The sequence below is a fragment of the Vanacampus margaritifer genome, chromosome 11 (genome assembly GCF_051991255.1).
Source record: "Vanacampus margaritifer isolate UIUO_Vmar chromosome 11, RoL_Vmar_1.0, whole genome shotgun sequence".
Taxonomy (NCBI): domain Eukaryota; kingdom Metazoa; phylum Chordata; class Actinopteri; order Syngnathiformes; family Syngnathidae; genus Vanacampus; species Vanacampus margaritifer.
The window spans coordinates 17014533-17034498 of NC_135442.1; the positions used below are offsets into that span (position 1 = coordinate 17014533).

Consider the following 19966-nt stretch of genomic DNA (forward strand, 5'->3'; position numbering starts at 1 on the left):
GTAATTCTACTATTACAAAAATAAAATAAAGAAAATATATATGAGATAAAAGTCAAGACTTTGCTACAATAAAAATTGACAACAATGAGGTAAAAAAATATAGAGATTTAAAAAAAAGTCATACTTTCACAAGAGAAACTTATAAATGGTGAGAACAAATTTCTAAGATTACAGATATAAAGTCATGATTACAAGAATTAAGTCATATTTAAAGTTATATTTAAAGTTATTATATATTTACTTCAACTAAAAGTCAGAGTTTTGCTAGACTAAAATTTGAAAAATAAGGGCCTACTTTACAAGATAAAATATCACAATTCTGTATCCCTGGAGATTTCAGAGGGATGCCTTCCCCCTCAGGGGTAGAGCGAGTTGTTTTCCTTACCCGAGGGAAAGTTGTGAAGCGGTCCAGCTCTTCCACAAAGCAGAACATTTGCAGACTGATGGCCGACATGACGATGAGGAGGCTGGCTGTGAACACCACCAGGCTGCCTAATTTTTTTCCCGGTCCAAATATTTTATAGACAAAGTCTTCTAATGCTGGGGAGATCTTTATCAAACGCACCACTCGAAGGACCTTCGGAGGAAAAGATTTGTCTTTAATGTGAATACAATGCAAAAAAAATAAAATGTATGTGAAAATGCAATTTAAAACTAGGCAAAACATTTAGAAACTGTAGAACTGAGTGAGTATAAACATGCCTGAACATAACATCGACGAATGATCATAATATGCTGAAATGCTAATCTGCAAATAAAATAATATCTTCAGTCCTGCACAATTGCGCATAGAACTTGTTCACAACATGTAGTAAAACTTGATTTATAGGCTTTTTCATAGTGCAGTTATCACATTGTAGTGCACTGTCACAACACATTTATTGTTTATATGCTACGCTGCCACCTCTTGTTGGCGGAGTGATTTCAGAATGACAACAGTAAGAGATTGGCAGACTTGCTGCATAAACGGCATGAAAAAAATTGAGGAAATAATGTGTTGTCCTCGTTTCCTAAGCGCTGAAAAACAGGACAAATGGCAATGGGTTGCCATGACATAGTAAAGAAGGAGCCATGATGGATGGTGAGCTCCTCTACGCTAAATATATGAGGAATGTGCTTGATTTTCGCATTTTTTAAATAAAAAAATTAAAGAATATAATGATAGTATAGTCACATATGCTTTACTTGTATCATGTTTCCTCCTCCTCATTATAAGCAAAGCCAGGGCTTTCTTTACATTGTAATTACTTCACGCCCAAACCAAGGGGCATCCGGCTACTTTCTGTTCAGTAGCTTAGCGTTCCAGTACCAAATATGGCCACACTTGCAGACTTGGGTTTGTTTTAGCTTTTCTTCAAAATGTATGCCCTTTGAATGAGATTACTGTAATATGGCAGATAAACTGTTTTCCTGCTATCAATCACAAGCTATAAATTAAATGCGAACAATGGCATCCCTGTACTCGAACAATGTTCCTGGCCCCTTGCAAGACGTTGAAATGATTTGCATGAAATGTAATTGCATGATGTATTGTAACACATTGTCGCTGTCACAGACATCCGATTCATTTTAAACCAATATTGGCTGGAAATCAGCACACCCCGTCACCCCGCAACACTTGAAAGGTCCGAGAGTCATCCAGTGCTTTGCCTTTCTGAATGAATCAGACTGACTGAGCTGTTGACTCACGCCAGTAAAGAAGTCATTGCAATTCTGAGCACACAGAGAGAAGAGGGCTCAATTGGCTGATTAAAAATCATTCTATGCTGTGTCAAAGCTGATAACTGAGGCTGGAGAAGCATGTGACATTTTGTTAAGACTGAAAGAGCATTTGGTATGGTGAATACAACACCACTCAATTTGACAGAAAAGAACTGGAGAGTAAAAATACTATATATCTTAGCATTTTGTCTTATGCTATTGCCAGGGAGTATGTTTTATTGCTGCCAGAGACTTAATGTTAATCATTTGTGACTAAAATGGCATCATGTCAATCTGTGATGTAAAGTACATGGAATTAAATCGGTGGACAACTTGCAATGACCATGAATGATACATTCATTAAAGGTCATTTTAGGGAAAAATTACCATATTATCTTGGGGTGTTTGAATACTCCTTTAAGCACCAGTAAGGAAAATTGGTTTGACGGGTGGACGTACTTTAAGTCATACACGGACATATTGGTGGTTTAAGACAGAAAATACATGAAGCTTTGAATTGGCATTTGTGATAAGTGTGAGGAGCTGTAGTTTTTTTCCAAACACTGATTAGTAGCCAAATGTAAACCAAGTTCATGCAGCTATTTTAAAATGGGCAAAAGCTCTCATAACCATTGCATGAGAATATGCATGGCAATTGTGAACAGCAGCTGTTGAGAAGGAACAAGAGAGCCACAAGGGCAGCTTGTATGGTCAGGGTTCATTAAAGACCCATCAAGAAGACCTTCCTTCCTCCCCCTCTTCCAATTGTCCACGAGCTTTTCATTGTCAGCACACATACAGCAAAGCCTGTAAATCCACCTAGTCACTTAGGCTATAGGCTTGAAATTAGTTGTGTAAAACCACACAGTGCTTGGTGATACATACAGTACACAACTAGTCCAAGTAACAAAAGTTGAATATCCTCAAGATATGCACAAACACGATCGCCGCTTAAACAGTATACGAGTGTGTGTGAATGATTTCTAACCTGAAAATAGGTGAACTGGGAGTGGTAGAGATCTGGGTAGATGTGCAGGGTAGTGCCCACCACCAGCAACAATTCAAACTTGTGCAGGGAAGAGCTAAAGTAGCCAGCAAAGCCCAGACACCATATCTTTAGCAGAGCTTCCAGGTCAAACAGAACAGTGAAGGCCACCTAGAATTCAACAAACACAGAAGTAGAGCAGCATAATACCGACATAGAGACACACAATATTAGAGATTCAGCATAATCCCATCCTTTCAGTACGACAGTAATATTAATCAGTCTTTGAAGAGGATAAATAATATATGCCAGTGGGGACTGTTATACAGCCAAGAGAGAAAAATTAAGAGATTGCCTTGTTTTTGTGTCTTGTTCATTTTAATGTCTGGTTCCACTAAAAATGTATCAAGGGACTAACTCACAAAAAAAAAAAAAAACATAGAATGTCGAAAAGCATTGTTTTTGACAGTGCAATGTCTTAGCTATTTATGTACAAACATGTGAAGTGAATTTGGTTATTATCAAGAAAGCCTTTGGAAAATGTCTCAATCAGCTATTACATTCAACTCTTATGAGCGTTTTTTGTTGTCAATGCTATATTGGTCCAACCAAATGTACCTTTAGTTGTACTCGGCATTCAAAATGAACAAACTGAAGAAACAAGAGTGGTCTCTTAATTTTTGTCATGGCTATTAGGTCTGTCTACATGTGTTGCAGCACCATTTGTGTTCAGGTATCTGATGCTTTTCAAAATGTTCTTTGCAATAATGTTCTATGTGCCCCTACTAGCATAAACACAGTATTCTGATTAATATTGTATTTGTAGAATAACAAGTAAGCAGAAAATACACATCTTACCTCTGCGAGGTAAAATTCGTCATAGTGCCTGCGGTGGTTCTCGCCTTTGTAATAATTGCTTGCAGCAACGATCACGTCAACGGCAACCATACTCAAGATGAACATGTGGAACACAGACGAGCGCATCAGTTGCTGTGGAAACAAATAAGTGCAAAATGCAAGAACTGTCATTTTAATTTGCGTTCCATTTCAGTTCACGTTCTGGCTTCCATGTAAACCAACCAAACGATGCTAATAATATATAATACACACAGGAACAATATTATCCATATGCTACAATGTGTATTGGAAAATTGGCAAACCAGCAGGCAGACTGCTGGAAAACTCAAAGCAATCAAGAGGCTTTTCTGAAAACAACATCCAACTAGACAACAAAATCAGTGTGTATTCACACCAGCGGAAACAAGAGGAGAAAGGGGCAATCACTGTGTGTTATTTCTCGTGGGACGTGCCGTGGAATTGAACGCCTACAAGATGGAAACAATCGGGACACAAATAAAAAGTGATGGAGGAAACACGCACGCACGCACACACACAAACACAGCACTTATTTAGACAAAAGGGCGAAACTTTCTGTGTTGGTTCGGAAACAATTTAACAGATGTGATCACGACCTTGGATGGACTCCATGTGTGTGGCAAGAGGGGAAACAGATTGTGAGTGGATAGAATGCTCATCCTAAAAAATACAAAATGTTTGAAAGATGAGAGGAAGATGAAATGTTTAGGCAGACCAAATAGGCCCAAGGGAATGGGACTGCTGCCACCAATCCACCTACACAGCAGAAACAGTGATCTAATGATATCGTATCTCCACTTTTATGATGGTTTTGACTTTTTAACATTACATCCTACATTATTTTCCTGCATGAATATTTAAAGTGTGTAGACCACCGAAAATACATGTTTTATAACGACATGTTGGAAAATAAAGTTCCCTCAGTGGCCTGCCAGAACAGTCTTTCAAAGAACATACTTCTGCTTCAAAGCACTCATCTCCCATGCACATTGTTTTGAAGACAAACAAAGAATTCTAAAGCCATGCACTCACTTTTACTTTGTTTTTACGAACCATTTTTTAACCGTTTGGAGAAGGTGAGTGACAATAGCCATATACTGTGACTGAGTCTACAAGTGGACATAGAAAGCCACTACAGTGCATCGCTTTGTGACAGCTGCGGCTGTTTGAAAGTGTGATATAAATAAAAAAAGACTTGACTTGAACCCCCGCCCATTATAACACATACATTTATATTTATATTATTATTTTTAAATTAAATGTACTGTACATAAAAAAAGAATCTGCCTAACTGCAAGTATTCAGGGCCAATGTATAAGCATTTTTTGTACACTGACATTCAGGACAACATTTTGAAATTAAACGTACGCGGTGAAGGCAATAAAAACATGAATTTTGTTTGTTCGTCGGTGCTAGTTCATCTATCTAATCACTAGGGGTGTGTATCCCTCCATAAAAGACAATTAGATAAGTTTGTGTATAAGTGGGGTGCGAAATGATTCCAGGACGGTTCAATTTGAAAGTGGAAGGATTCGATTTTGGAACAGCTCAGTTCGAGAGGGTACCTTTTTGTTGTCATTTTATATTTGAATAAACTTGTCAGTACTGTAAATGTACTGTTTCCTTCTAAGATGTATCTCTCCTGTAAAAGATGATTCGATTTGTATCACAATATATTTCAAAGTGGAATGATTTGATTTGATTCTAGCCGATGCACTTGCATCTTTTAAATCGTTTACGGTTCAAACTGATGTCTGCTACACCCCTACAAATCCCGTTTGTGGAGTGTTTTCATGAAATACTTGCTGTTGTACAGTTTTGGTTGTCAAAGGAAGCTTCTGTGGTGCTGAAGCCAAAGAGACGCAGGAGGAGTGTCACAAAAGACTTTACTGAACATCACATCACTCAACAACCAAACAGGAAGTCTGCCACTCTAACTCCTCTCTCGTGAACACACTCAACAGATGTTAGTTCCGTGTTAGAATTATGTCAACAAGCAGCACACAGCCCCCCCCCACACACACACCGAATTCACGCATTGTCAAAATCGACATGTCTATGCGGAACAACAACCCGACCACGGTGGGTGTGAAACAAGGGGGTTGGGGAAAAGGAGGGGCACCTGGATCCGTCTCAGCGAGGGGCGGAAGGTGTCGACGGGGTTAAGGTGACCTCAGTAGCAGCCAGGGCAGCAGGTCCAGGAGGATAATCCCGGCGTGGGGCCAAGGCCAATTCCAAAGGCCCAGAAGTGTCCACATGGGCAGGTTTAACCCTGTCAATCAAGGGTCTCAGGCATACTGCCAAAGTCAATGACAAGATCCTTATCCCCAGGCTGCAGGACTCTGAACGGCCCGTCATACGGGGGGCGCAGCGGACCACAGTGCGCGCCATGGCGCACATAAACGAATTCCGCCGTGCGCAGGTTAGAGCGGATCTGGATAACGTGGGCGCCACGCTGTGAAGTAGGGACCGAAGAGAATGTGCTGAAAGTCTCCAGCAGGGAGGAGCGTTGCCCAACAGGTGACCAGGGCACCGTGGCATCCAGGATGAACTCGCCCGGCACCCGAAGGCCGTAAACAAGTTCAGTGGAAGAAGCCTGCAGGTCCTCCTTGTAGGCACATCTGAGTCAGAGCATCACCCACGGGAGCCTGTCCACCCAGTGGCCATCTGTCAGGCCGACACGTAGGGCTGCCTTCATCAAACGGTGGAAACGCTCACACAACCTATTGGCTTGAGGGTGATAGGCGGTGGTTCGGTGCAGCTTGATCCCCAGACCATCGGCGACAGCATTCCACAGCTCCGAGGTGAATTGAGACCCTCTCAGAGGAGAGGTTCGACGGGGTGCCAAAACATGCAACCAACGTGGCGATGAACGCATGGGCTACCTAGGCAGATGCTGTCTGAGAGTAACAGCCTCAGGCCAGCGGGTCGTCTGGTCCACCATGGTTATAAGGTAGGTGAACCCATGAGATGGAGGAAGCGGGCCCACCAGATCGACGTTGACGTGGTCAAACCTCCTTTCAAAAACATAAAAAAGCTCAAAAGGGGCGATGCACTTTAGCCCGCTGACAGGCTACGCAAGAGTCCACCCAGGAGTGGTTGTGCATCGCTTCGAAAACAGCCCGACGCCAGTTCACAGGAACCAGTGGGCGAGGCAGGTCAGTTAAAAGATTACACAACATCTTAACACCTGATGACTCCCCCACCGGCACCTCCTCCAGTCGTAACTCAGAGTTCCAACCACCGCTCTGGAGAGGCAGTCCCCAACCACGTTGGAATTGCTTGCGACATACTGGATGTCCGTGGTGAACTCCGAAATGAAGGAGAGCTGGCGTTGCTGACGAGCGGACCACGGTTCCCCCACCTTGGACATGGAGAACGTCAGGGGTTTGTGGTCCACAAACGCCATTAAAGGGTGGTCTTCCAGCAAAAGAACAGAAATGGCTGATCGCTAAGAAAAGGCAGCGGGGTTCCCTGTCAAAAGTGCTGTATTTACGTTCCCTGAGGGACAGCCGACGGCTAAAAAAGGCTATGGGGCTGCCAGGCTCCATCCACCCATTGTTCATGCACTGCACCAACAGCCAGATCCAAGGCATCTGTTGTAATTGTGACCGAGGCCGCCGGTGATGGGTGAGCCAACATTGTGGCACAGCTCAAGACAGCTTTGATATTGTTGAATGCGGCCTCTGCATCGGTCGTCCACACAATACGCTGGTTAGGGGACTTGCCTCTTAGAGCCTCATAGAGCAGGTGCATGATGTGGGCCGCCTGGCGGATGAAACGGAAATTCGTGGAGTGCTCAGGAACTCAAACAGCCCAAACGGAGTCACCACAGCCGTTTTGGGGATATCTCAGGTATGCACCGGGACTTGATGGTACCCACAAACAAAGTCCACTTGGGAGAACAACTGCTTGCCCGCTAGGTGCGCAGAGAAATCCTGGTTGTGGGGAACAGGGTAGCGGTCGGGCGTGGTAGCATTGTTAAGGCGGCAGTAGTCACCACACGGCTGCCACCCGCCATCCGGCTTACACACCATGTGGAGAGGAGAGGCCCATGGGCTATCAGACGGCAAAATGATCCCCAGGCGTTCCAAGTTTGTAAAATCCGACTTAGCGACTGCCAGTCTGTGAGGGCGCTGGAACTTAGCATGGATGGGGGCCCCTTCACTGACAATATGATGCTCACCTCCATGTTTCGTTGTGGCAGCGGAGAACGTAGTCAAACTGGGGAACTCGTTGAGGAGGCGCTGGAACTTGTCACCCCCGGAGAGTGAGTTGGAGAGAGTGTCATCTCCTCGCGGATACAAGGTATTGAAAATAAAGTTTGTGCTTCCACCAACCGGCCCCTTTCGACATCCACCAGCAGACCGTGTGCGCACAGAAAATCAGCACCAATGATGGGAAAGGAGTGACAAAGTCTCATGAGTAACGTCGGTCACCAAAACACAAGTCTACTGTATTTGTGCCATAAGAGCGAATAGGAGTGTCGTTGGCAGAAGACAAGGGTGGGCCATGCGTCCCGCCGGCAGCGTTGCTTGCTGAGGCCGACAGCACACTCCTCGTGACGAATCACACAACTCTTGCAGCAATAGCACTTCCTAGCGCCAAAACAACATAGTAGTAGCCCATGTCATCATCAGTAATACCGCGCAGCGAGAACTGAGCTTCCGCCTGCGTAAACCAGGCAGCCGAGGACGTCTCCCAAAACCCCAGCAGCTTGAGAAGAACGTTATTTGTCGCCATGTCCGGTCCAGTTACTGCGATTTCAGAACTGACGTCAGGGTCACCAGTGTGGTGCCGAAGCCAAGGAGACGCTGGGGGAGTGTCACAAAAGACTTTACTGAAAATCACATCACTCAAAAAACAAACAGGAAGTCCATCACTCTAACTCCCCCCTCGTGAACACACTCAACAAACATTAATTCCGTGGGGAAATTATGTCGAGCACCACACACGCAGTAGATGTTTAAGTTAGCTGATGCTAAAACTGCACAGCTCTTATTTGCATTATTAATCAAGTATTTAATGCCTTTTGCCTTGCTAAATGCGCCATTTACAGTATTTATGTCATAAATGCACTACTCTGTTGATTTGTTTTTCTTTTTAGAAAGCATAGACTCACACAGAGGTTAGGCTGACTGAGATTGGACATGACAAAGCAGTTTGACATTTCCAGGAGCCAGACGCTCTCCCCCATGGGTCTTTTGCCTGAAATGAATGTGTGTAGGTGCGTTCGTGCGCGTGCATGCGTGTGTGTGTGTGTGCAGGTGGCCAAAGAGGAGATAGAGGAGGACTGACAGAAAGGGCCCGCTTGACCGCATGAAACACTTGCTTTTCTCAAAGTACTGACTCTGGCCAGATTCTATGTCAGCTTTGGAGAATCGCCCCGCTAAGACGACCTGGGCCTCCTCGCTGGAGAGCAATGTGCAATCGCAACCTTTATTAAGGGGGCGGGGTGCAGTGTGCACATCAAGCTCAAAGAACAACCCTTTTATGTTGTTCGTGCATTCCCCCTTTATTTCCTTCCATCAACTGGTGAAATACCCGTGCACCTCTTCACACAATACTTCAGTCTCATCACTTTCTTCACATCATAACCATAACATAACATCATAACCAAAAATGTTGTAAAAATATTTACACATTGTATTTAATCTCAGAGGTGTATTGCTCATCAAACATGGGCTTGTGTCCTGTTGTACTGCAATTGCACATATTCAATATTAAACAATGTTATGTATGTTAAACTTTTTCAAGTGAAACTAACTGGAATTTAAAACGTATGCTTAATTTATAGCTCACAAACAGTAGCTCAATGGAACATAAACATGGACACCCAACACAGAGTGGAGCAACGTGTGATAAGAATAGACTAAACAATGTACAGTTACAACTCGTTTTTTTTTTCAGATAGGAAAAGGTATATAGTTGGGAAGAGGCATTTATTTGTTCAAGTGTGCGAAACATCTGACAATTAAAAGACAAAACAAGAAGACAGAACCATTCCGAGAGAAATTCTTATTCCTTGAGATGTCAAAATCAATCTAAATCTGACAGCTATGCGACAAGATAGTTTCTCCTCTGCTGAAATTCTGCTAGTGTGAAACCCATTTTCGCTTGATTGATGTACTTTTTTATTTTGTTTTTTGCCTCTGGCGGGGACTTTTAAACACCAGGTGCAGTACGAGACAAAAACACACACTAACACGTTTAAAGTGAGACATTTTGCAAGAAGAAGCTACACACTGCGCAAAATGGAACACTAGCAAGCTTTCGACATATAGCAAATATTCATACAGTAGCACTGAACACTGTGACCAACATGACATGCACCCAGTTTTTTATGCTGTGACTGAAAACTCCACCGATTCTATGCAAAAAAAGTGTGGTTTGTCAAGTTGTGCACATCTTGGCGAAAGCTGCTGTTGAACAAATAATGCTTTTAATGTAGGCACCAGTGAGGGAAAATGTGATGCAACATAGCAAGGCAAGTATTTATCTGAACATCCAATTTCTTGAACAGTGGACCCAGACAAAGCGCAAATAGAGGAAATAGCTAATCAGCAAATGGGAAAATTCTCAATTAATCAATAAAATATCATTACCACATTTTTGGAATAATCTTCAACAACGTTACTGGCATATTACAATTTATGTCAATTGAAACTGAAATTACGAGAGACTAGAAAAATAGGGGGAAATGTCTCATTGAATTTTTAATCCTTGGGGTATTCTGACAAAAGTACTGTGGTACCTCGGAGTTTGAACATAATTCGTTCCTGCTAAGTGTTCAAAGTCCGAATTGTTCAACCTCCGAAACGTTTTTTTCCCATAGGAAATAATGTAAATGCAATTAATCTGTTCCCATGCTCCAAAAACAGAAAATTTCCATTTTAATTTCTATTTATGTAAAAAACATGTACACTATGTACAGTATTTTAAACAATAAAAAATACCTTACCTTATTTGTTGTGGTGCGATGGCATCAGTGAATGATAAATGCTATGTTAATGCTTGCTTTAGTTTACTGCTGAGTTTGTGTATTTTACATTGGGCATATTGTTAGACTACTAAGCGGTCCTTGCGTGCGGTGTTTAACGTCAGGCATGCTGTTGAACAGCTAAGGGGGGTCCTCGTACCAGTATTTACAGAAGTAGTCACAGTAGTTACATCAGCGCGATAATCTCCTTCCTAATTTCATTGTGGTTCGTAGCACTGTATGTTTTTCTTTGCTGCCACTGGCATTGTTGTCTTTCTTTGGGCCCATGGAGAAGAAAAGTGTTGTGGAAAAATAAAAATGCACTAGCGAATGTATGGAGAACCTCCGGGAGTATTCACGATCTGACTGGAAATGAGCAGTTTATAGTCTCAACTACCGCAAGGTGAGCATTCGGCATTGCTCAGCTTCTCTCGGCTTCACTCGGCTACCCGTTTTCAAGGTACGTTCGGCTTAGCTCGCTTTGCTTGAGTGTTCGAACTCCGAAAATGAGTTCAAACTCCGAGGCATTTTTCACACAGATTTTTTGGTTGAAGTCCGATTTGTACGAGTTCCGAGACGTTCAAACTCCGAGGTTCCACTATAAAAGTAAATTGTAAAAAAAAAAAAAAAAAGAAAGAAAAAAAAAAAGAATATTAAACCTCATGTAAAACTTTGCCGGGAAAGTTAATGAAGGTTTGATAATCGATTAAAACAATTAGGAAGTCAACAAGCCGCATACAATGGATTGTGTTCAACTCGTTAGTTATCTATTAATTCACTATTCCAACAGCTATCTTCTCAGTGTGACACAAACTGGGATCCAACAACACTACAGAGTTGTGTTCATAAAGCGTGACCCGCTGTAATTTACTGTTAATAATGGAATCATCTAGAGGGTTTATATGCAATACCTGGAACATTTCCCGCAGCTTTGACCACAGAGGCAGGCTTATACAGACTGATGGCTTCTTTTTCCTGCTCCGTCTGTTCGTTCACATTGCCAAAGAGAGCAAATGCTCTTTTCTGCCTCGACTCGAGACAAATGCGAAACGTGTAGCATGAAGCCACTAGATGACTGCTCACCAAAACCTGCAACACTTTTCTTTGAAGGGACTCAGTTTCATCTGATCTATCGCTTCAATCACCCCAATCAGACACTATTAGATAGATACACCTCCACAATGTAATAGGATCCAACATAAGAGCTGTGTGAAAAAGGCTGCCCTTCCAAAGATAATACGGCTCTGTTATGATTGTCTCTGTAAGTGAGGTATTCATTTAACAGTATATTTATTACAGATAAATATTTGAATACATCTTTGTTAACAACCATGGGAGAAATTTCTGATCAAAAAATGTTATGTGTACAGTTGCAATTGAGGGATGGCAAAACATCTCTAAACGTACTCTTGTTTCAAAATCATGACCCTCTCATGTCAAAAAACAAAGCCAGTGATTATGAGACTTTTAGTTTGAGGAAGTGCAGTTCAATCTTGATACAACACAAAAAGTGTAGTGTTAGAGAGATGTTGGTTGTACAGGACCTGAAATGTATTCTCTCTACATACTGTCCAGTCTCATTGCACAATGTTTTAAATATGCACATTTAAATTTGACACTGATATGATTATTTTGTCTTGCCACCATCTACTTATGTATTCTATTCAACTGTGTTAAATTATAACTCTCTCACAGAGTCAATTAAAAGCTTGGTAAAGAAAATGCATATTTAATCCAGCTCTTGAATTGCTTCGTACTGTATTTTGGCAGAAGGTTGTGAACAACATGTTATGAAATCAAAATGACATTTAGGGCTGTGGTTCATGTAAAAGCATTTCTGGGTTGGCAATCTACAGCATCTAAGCAGTGGCAAACAACAACTACAACCTTGGGGTCTTAATAATATCCGCTGTGTTTTGCCACCTCTGCCTTCTTTTTTTGTCTGGCCCTTCATACTTGAGCGTATATACTGTATGCTGCGGCTGATTACAGTCTGGATCAAATAAAGTCTCATTCATATTCACGAACACTCCGACTATGTCACATTTTGTTCATTTCCGGTGTGTTTTATGTCCCAATTTAAAGAAAAATTCACCCAGCTATTTTTTTTCTCCTCATTGCCCCTCTTGATAACACGGATTCATTTCCTTTTTCATCATCGATATTTACATTTTCTCGATCATGCAATCCGAAGTCATGAGTACTTCTTTAGTACATGGCCATATGGCATACATTGTAATCTACAAGTTAAGTAAGTAGTAACTGCTAACAAACCAACAATGATCCTTGCAGCATTTATGTATAACAAAAGTCAAAACCTCTGGTGTTTCAAGTGAAGAACAAAGCCAATGTATGGTCCATCACCATGATGATAATTATTGATAGGGTAATACATTGAGTATTCATTTCAAGCTAAATCTTTTTGTTTTTAAACAATATTATTTCATATTTGGCAAGGTTTGCAATTACATAAATGTATACATTTATATCTGCTCATGCAAGCCCACCAATGCACCATTGTAATTATGACATGCTGGAGCACCAGGGGCTAATTAGTAGAATCGGTTTATCGGTTAGGCTACCAGGGCGAGTTAAACCAAGGAAAGTCTTCAGGAAAATAGTGGGATGATATACTGTATACTTTATATGTTACTGTGAATAATCACATCACATGTGGTGTCATCCAAAACATGACCATAATTGAGATTTTAGATAATCTAAAGCTTCAATCATTTAGTCCAGTAATAGGCTTTAATTGTACAATTAGATGACAGTTGTGAATGCTGAAATGTTACTTGCCAATAACGTTAATAAAGGTTTCTAAATATCTGATCCTGAAAGAAAATTGTGAAAGGTTTTATAATGGGAACAGTATACCTTTGGCAATGGATTTCAATGTCTATTCTTTACTTAAACTTTTTTTTTTAAGAAAAAAAAATTGGGTTTATTTCAGCACACATTTATATAAATTTTCAAGTTCTTGACAAATAACTGAGATTGGAAGATAAACACATTGAGACTCTGTGTTAGCAATGGCTATTTGGCTTTGTAACCCCTCAAAAGAGAACTTCCTGCTGTCTCCAAAAAGAGCAGGTGGTCAATCAATTGTGTGTTATCTCCAACTGCTGCTGCCCTCCCATCGAGACATGCACGCATGCGCACACATTACCAAATGGGATAAGCAATGTCTACAAGTGCATCAGAGGCCTTCATGTGTACATTGAGACCGCCAACCCCCCCGCCCCCTCCCCCCCTTCTGCTCAGCACACTTCAATGCAGTTACGGATGACAAAGCTAAGCGATAGATGGTGTGTTGGGCCAAGGTTTGAGGGAATAGTAGAAATCCATCATTTATCAAAAAATTACAACTGCGGATGTCAGATTCATTTCTTGAGGTGGGTTCATGTCTAATGTCTATTTTATCCTCCAAAGTAAAGCACTTAAATTGAACACATGTTCTCACATGGCCCTCGTATTTTAGGCCTGGGTTGTAGATCAGAAGCAGCCATCAGCAATAATCTTTTTCAGTATGGACCGGCAACAGTCTGGGGAGCCTGTTTTAAGAATTTAGGAATATTTTGTAGATGGTATGGAAAATCTGGTGATGACCATAGAAAAGGATGTAGAATTTGCACAACATTCAAAATGAGCGTACACTTTGGCCTGGCTACTCAGAAATATGGCTAAGGCAACAATAACCAAAATTGAGTGTAATTTTTTATAATGATATAATAGTGTTAAAATTAGGTTTTATTTTGTTTTTTTTTACTATTAAAACTAAACACTTCTTTTTTAAATTGTGTGACAGTTCAGAAAAAAAAAACATTTATTTTAACATTCCCTAAAGAGGTTAACCCTGGAAGAGATGAATTCAATTGACATTGTTTTCTTTGCTGAAAATTTTTAACAAATCATTGTCATAGAGCAGTTCAACCTCAGGTGCTCAACAGCACAGGATGTCTACCATATTTGTGGATTGTTTTGTGGTTTGACTCGCCATTGTTCTCAAGTGCGTTGCTGCAGGGGAATCTACAAGCAGATACACAAGCGCAGTGATGCTGAAAACCCGACCATTTGAATATACAGCTTCACTTTTTGCAGGATATCCCACCAAATTCTCTTGAGAGCGCGTTGCTCCGGGTGATCCATTTAATGGAGCAGAAGGCTCAGAGGGAAGTCAGCTGTGTTTATCCCTCTGGTTATCCCTATCTAAATCCTCCCTCCAAGTGATGATGGTGCTCTGGAGGGGACACCACACTGCATTTTCCACATGCTGTAGTCCCCCCTCCACATTCCTCTATTTTTAATTTCCTTACCCATTTGTGTGTTGATGCTCACCATCTCTCTCATAGCCATACACTCTATCGGCAGTCTCTCGCAGCATGAAGTCAGCCTTTTGCCCTACGCCGCTATCAACAGATGTCCAGCTGCACGCTGTGTTCAGCTTATCTCAAAAGCAACGCCGTTTGGATCACACTGACCACAAGGCTAACAACAGTGTGCTGCCTTGTGCAGATGTCATTTAAAAATCATTGATGTTCTAGCAACATCCTTAGGGCACATCAACATGTCGTTCAAACTTCAGTACTCTGCTTGGTTGATATTGACTGAATCTCAATTCCATCAACATACAAACCTAAAATGACTCTTGCAAACGTGCAAATTTGATCAGTAAAAAGCAGACAGCTGCTAAGTATAAAATTTTATGGGACAAACAAAATATGTATGTTAACTCATTTACCCCTAGCCATTTTCACTGAAGCAAACCCTTTCGCTCCCGGCTGTTTTACTGGATTTTTACTGCTTTTGCAAGGCCCACAGAATATTGTGTTCTATTGCTATAAAAACATGGAACATGCCAAAAGAAAGATTACAGTCTCTTCTTTCATCAGGGAAAAAAAGTTATTATTCCATCTTTTTCCGTTTTGCCGCAATTAGCATTAGAATATAGCTAAATTTCATTTGTTTAAAACTGTAAATAAATTAGCTTTTTTTCAACATAGCCCTGGTTGATCTCTTTTGCTCTGCTACCACCTGCTGGCCATTTTTGTAATAACTAACATTTCTTCAACCGTTCTCTGCAAATGAGAGGATTCCTTCTATATGCTCTAGCATGAAAAAACATTAAAAAACGTATAAATTCATCTTTGGGACACTTAAAACATTTAAAATAGAACGTATTTATACGTTTTGGGAGCAAATGAGTTAAGGGTGAGAATTCCAGATGAACTCACGGTAGGACAGAATTGTGCTATATTAAAGACGATAATGAAATCACGACACGCCAATAGTCATCAACAATACATTTCAATATAGGTGTGAGTGAAGCTAAGTAATACTGGGTAGTGGTGACTTCCTGTATATACTGCTTTTCTCTAACCTAGCTATTATTAAAAATAAATATACTGTATATATACACACACATATATATATATATATATATATATATATATATATATATATATATATACATATCCTCCTATATATAATTGTTTTCCACTTCCTTATTGGCCATTGTCATTAAATGAACAACATGAACCCCATCTTAAATTTGCTTGTGTGCATTTAAAGGAAGCATAAACATTATTCTACTAGCAGCAGCATCAGTAGGTAATAAATTGTGTTAGCGGGTTCACCTGGAGGCAGGCAGGTGCTCGGCCATGTGGTTTATTGACATCCACGGCAACAAGCTGCCATCCCCCAGCAGCATCTTCATGGAACATCTGAAGCACAAGGACACCACCACCCAAATAATAAACCAATAACTAAAATTAAAAGAATGAAAGCCAAGGACAACTTTCAAACAATCTATAAATGTATAGCCTAAGGTGTGATATGATTCAAGGACAGTCCAATTTTGTAAATGGAACAATTTGATTCCATTCAGTAGAATTACGATTCAATTTGGTACAGTTCGGTTAAAAAAGCAATGATGCATTGAGTTTCTTGTTATTTGAATGAATTTGTCAGGATAGTATATACTGCATAATAAAATCTAAATCAGAAACGGCATTAACAGAGGAAGGTTGGCCAAATATTGAGTCGGGTAGCTCTCTGAAACATAACACTGACGGTACATGTCCCCGACCGTTACATTTTAATTTATTTAAGAGACTGTTTATATGCCTCGGTAAGTACTGCTGTTTTGATTAGCAATGACATTAACAACTAACCTCAGCAGTACAGTAAAGTCTTGAATGCCCCTAAATGAACTGCATCTACCAAATTATTTAATTACAATTAGCCGAGTTGTATTTCCTGAGAGGAATGTATGTACGTATGTTGCATGAATTACATCACTATTGGTGTTGATTGCCACTGTATCAGGAAGCCAGTGGATACACTTGGAGGCTACAGTCTGTTGTTAAGATGACAAAAGCAAAATTTCTTCCAAAATATCACTATACCTGCGTCGTCGCCGTAGATGTGGTGCTACTCCTCGACCCCCACATCTGCTGAAATTGAACTCTGATTTCAGCAAAAGTTTCGATGATGACAGCGATGAACACATTCTGTTTAAGGACAAATGTAACCATTTGTTGGTACAATTGAAAGCAAATGAAGGTTCCATTCCAGGCTATAGAGAAAAGAAAGAGGAACCAAAAGCTCTGACCTTCACAAGCCACGCCAGAAAGAAAATTAGAGTGATAAAATAGAAGTAGGAGCGCCAGCGAGGGAAACTGTCAATTGCTCGATACATGAGGAACACCCAACCCTCCTGAGAGGCAGCCTCATATACAGTAAAGATGCTTGTTCCTAAAAACAAAAAAAGACAATTATTGTGGTTATGAGAACAGTTCCTTGGTCCTTCTTTTATGTTTTTGCTGCTTTTTTTCAGAGAAATAACATAAAACATGACTTTACCCAGCTCATTGAAGCCACTGTAGCCAAGTTCCTGCCTGCTGAGGCCCAGTTCTTCCAGGTCCATACACTTGAAACCCAGCGGACACTGGTAGCCCTCACCATCGGGGGAGCAGTGGGTGTCTGGGATGGCCAAGCTATTCCATGTCACATTGCTAAACAAATGAAAAACAAAAAACCTAGGCATATGGTTTGAGACGATGACCCGATGACTATGTTCTCATGCCAAGTGGAAAAAAAACACATTGACTAGTACATACAATAGTTTTCCTACTAGGTGGCGATGTTAAAATTTGCCGTCAACACCACTATTCCCTTTGACGATAAATGAAGGTATATTTTCAGAATTGCTGAAATCCCATATTTTGAATGTCAAGAACTTCAGTAAAGTGGCACCTAAAAATTAACATGTCGCAACTCACTAAGGTCATAGAATTCGGAATGAGCCCAAAAATTTTACTTCGCTGCTGTTGTGCTTTATTGACGGTTTGCGTAAAAATCTTTAAATAACCTTTTTATTTGACCATTTACTGTATGACTCAAACATCTTCTAATTGGCATTTTAACACATCAGATGTTCACAATGGGTACTCCTGCAAGCCTGTGGCCAATACTACTGAGACTGGATTAGAGTTCAATTTCACGCCCTCTGTCTGCCGCTGTGACATCAGCGCGCAGTGTCTACGTGAAGAAGGGATTGTGCAGTTAAATTTTTCGGCTACACGTGGCAGTAATAATTTGAAATTCAACTGCCTACATTGAGCACCTTTAAGCTTTACAGTGTTTAATGTTAACATTTACACTCTTGAAAATAAAAATGTAAACGCATCACTACGCAGCTGTTATCATGGTATCCTCATTGAAAACGTCTTATTATTTTAAAGCGCATGTTAAACTCAAGGCTCTGCGGGTCAGATCCCTACTTAGATGCTATTTTTAGAAGTCCACGAAAACTTAAAAATGAAGAGGATCGCTGCAAAAGCACAACAGCACACATTGTATATTATTTGACAAGAAGCATAATGCACCACAAATGTAATACAGTTTATTGTGAACATAGTTTGACTGAAACACAACCTCTGGATTTACAGTAATTTTTCAATAATAATTGATGCGATAACAAGCTATTTTTTTTGTTTTATTACTGAATGTCTGCTTGACCCTATTTTCCAAGACTATTGGTTATTAATAATGACCAATGGTTAGAATTTTGGGTGTTTTATGATTGTCTACAAGCAACAAATGTCAACTATAATATTGTTTTTTAATATTGAATGAATCGTATCAAATCGAAAATTGTATCGCTGCCAAACTTCGAACCGTATCGAACCGTTCTGCTCTGAAAGATATGTTTTTTCAATCGAATCGCAACCTGTGTATCGAGAGACATATCAAATCGGATTCATGTCAGATTCCCACCCCTAGTTATTAATTTTTATTATCAACAAATTGATAAAGCCACAGTTCTGAGGCTGAGGATTTGAATCTTGGCTCCTGTGTGTTATTATGTTCTCTTTGTGCTTCCATGGGTTTTCTCCAGGTACTCTGAGAAGTACTTGGAGACTCTCGTCCATAGGTGCAAATATGAGTGTGAATGTTTGGGGGTCTATACTGTATGAACTCCGTGATTATTGACTATCGACTAGTCCAGGGTGTCCCTCACGACCACAGGCTCCAGCTCACGGGTAACTCAAATGTGAATTTCTCAAAAGAAACACTGCTTTGAAATCTGAACAAAATGAGGGTTGACAAGCATTTAAAAAAAAAAAAAAAAAAAAAAGTGAAATACAGGGGCTCTATTTTTGTAGACAGCGCACATACGTTTGGTGTAAAAAAACCTGACGTATCTTGATTTTTGTGCCAGGTAAGTCTAGTTGACTGTGTTTGGGGATATGGCAGACCGCACCGCGCCAAGCTGGGTGTTCCAGTGGGCCCAGAGTATTTTCCTTTACATACCCGTCAAACCTGACAATTTGGTGACTGAAAGTAGACTAATCTTTAGACTAGCTAAAAGCTGGTCTGAGTTGTGGTGCAGGTTGGTGTACCGCAACTTTGGTGGACTTGATCGAGATGCAGATAGACAGATTGTGAGCTCCGCGGACGTGTGTGATAGATGTCATCATATTTACAACACATTATTGTTATCATCTATATATTTTTTCTAAATTCTCCCCCAGGCCGTACCACGATGCACAATCGGGGGTGGAAGACAGCCAAGAGCCTACTTCAAGGCAATTTACATCATCAGCAAGTGTAGTTCTTCTTACGGTTTCTTATAAACGTAATTTGTGAGCATCTCTTGCATTGACATCAGCTAGTCAGTTCTGCTTCTGCCATATAGACCTTGCATGCTCTCTGCTGCGCTGAATTTAAAGCGAATGGGAGGTGTTGCTTCCATTGGCCAGGAAACAAGTCGGCTGTGTCAACTCCAACAACGCCCATTTCTAACTGCACATGTCTATAAAATTGCCAAAGGCAAGAAAACTCCACCCATGAGCACAGTTGGACCGCGCTTTGCGCTAAACTTGCACTGGGCATGAAATTGGGCCCCAGGTGTTATTCTA

At 40.8% G+C, this 19966-nt stretch overlaps 1 protein-coding gene across 5 annotated transcripts in view; it reads right to left on the reverse strand.

The window, feature by feature from the left end:
- The window catches only part of nalcn (sodium leak channel, non-selective), an 81102-nt gene that overhangs the window by 42136 nt on the left and 19000 nt on the right, over nt 1-19966 (reverse strand). For all 5 annotated transcript variants that reach the window (XR_013295995.1, XM_077580519.1, XM_077580518.1 and 2 more), the window contains 7 exons: nt 17406-17557; nt 17155-17297; nt 16949-17053; nt 16178-16264; nt 3545-3676; nt 2690-2857; nt 386-577 (listed from right to left, as the gene is read on the reverse strand). Coding sequence is in view for 4 of the 5 variants with exons in the window: in XM_077580519.1 (XP_077436645.1) it covers nt 386-577; nt 2690-2857; nt 3545-3676; nt 16178-16264; nt 16949-17053; nt 17155-17297; nt 17406-17557 (979 nt within the window). In the remaining variant the exon portion in view is untranslated. The remainder of the gene's footprint in view (nt 1-385; nt 578-2689; nt 2858-3544; nt 3677-16177; nt 16265-16948; nt 17054-17154; nt 17298-17405; nt 17558-19966) is intronic.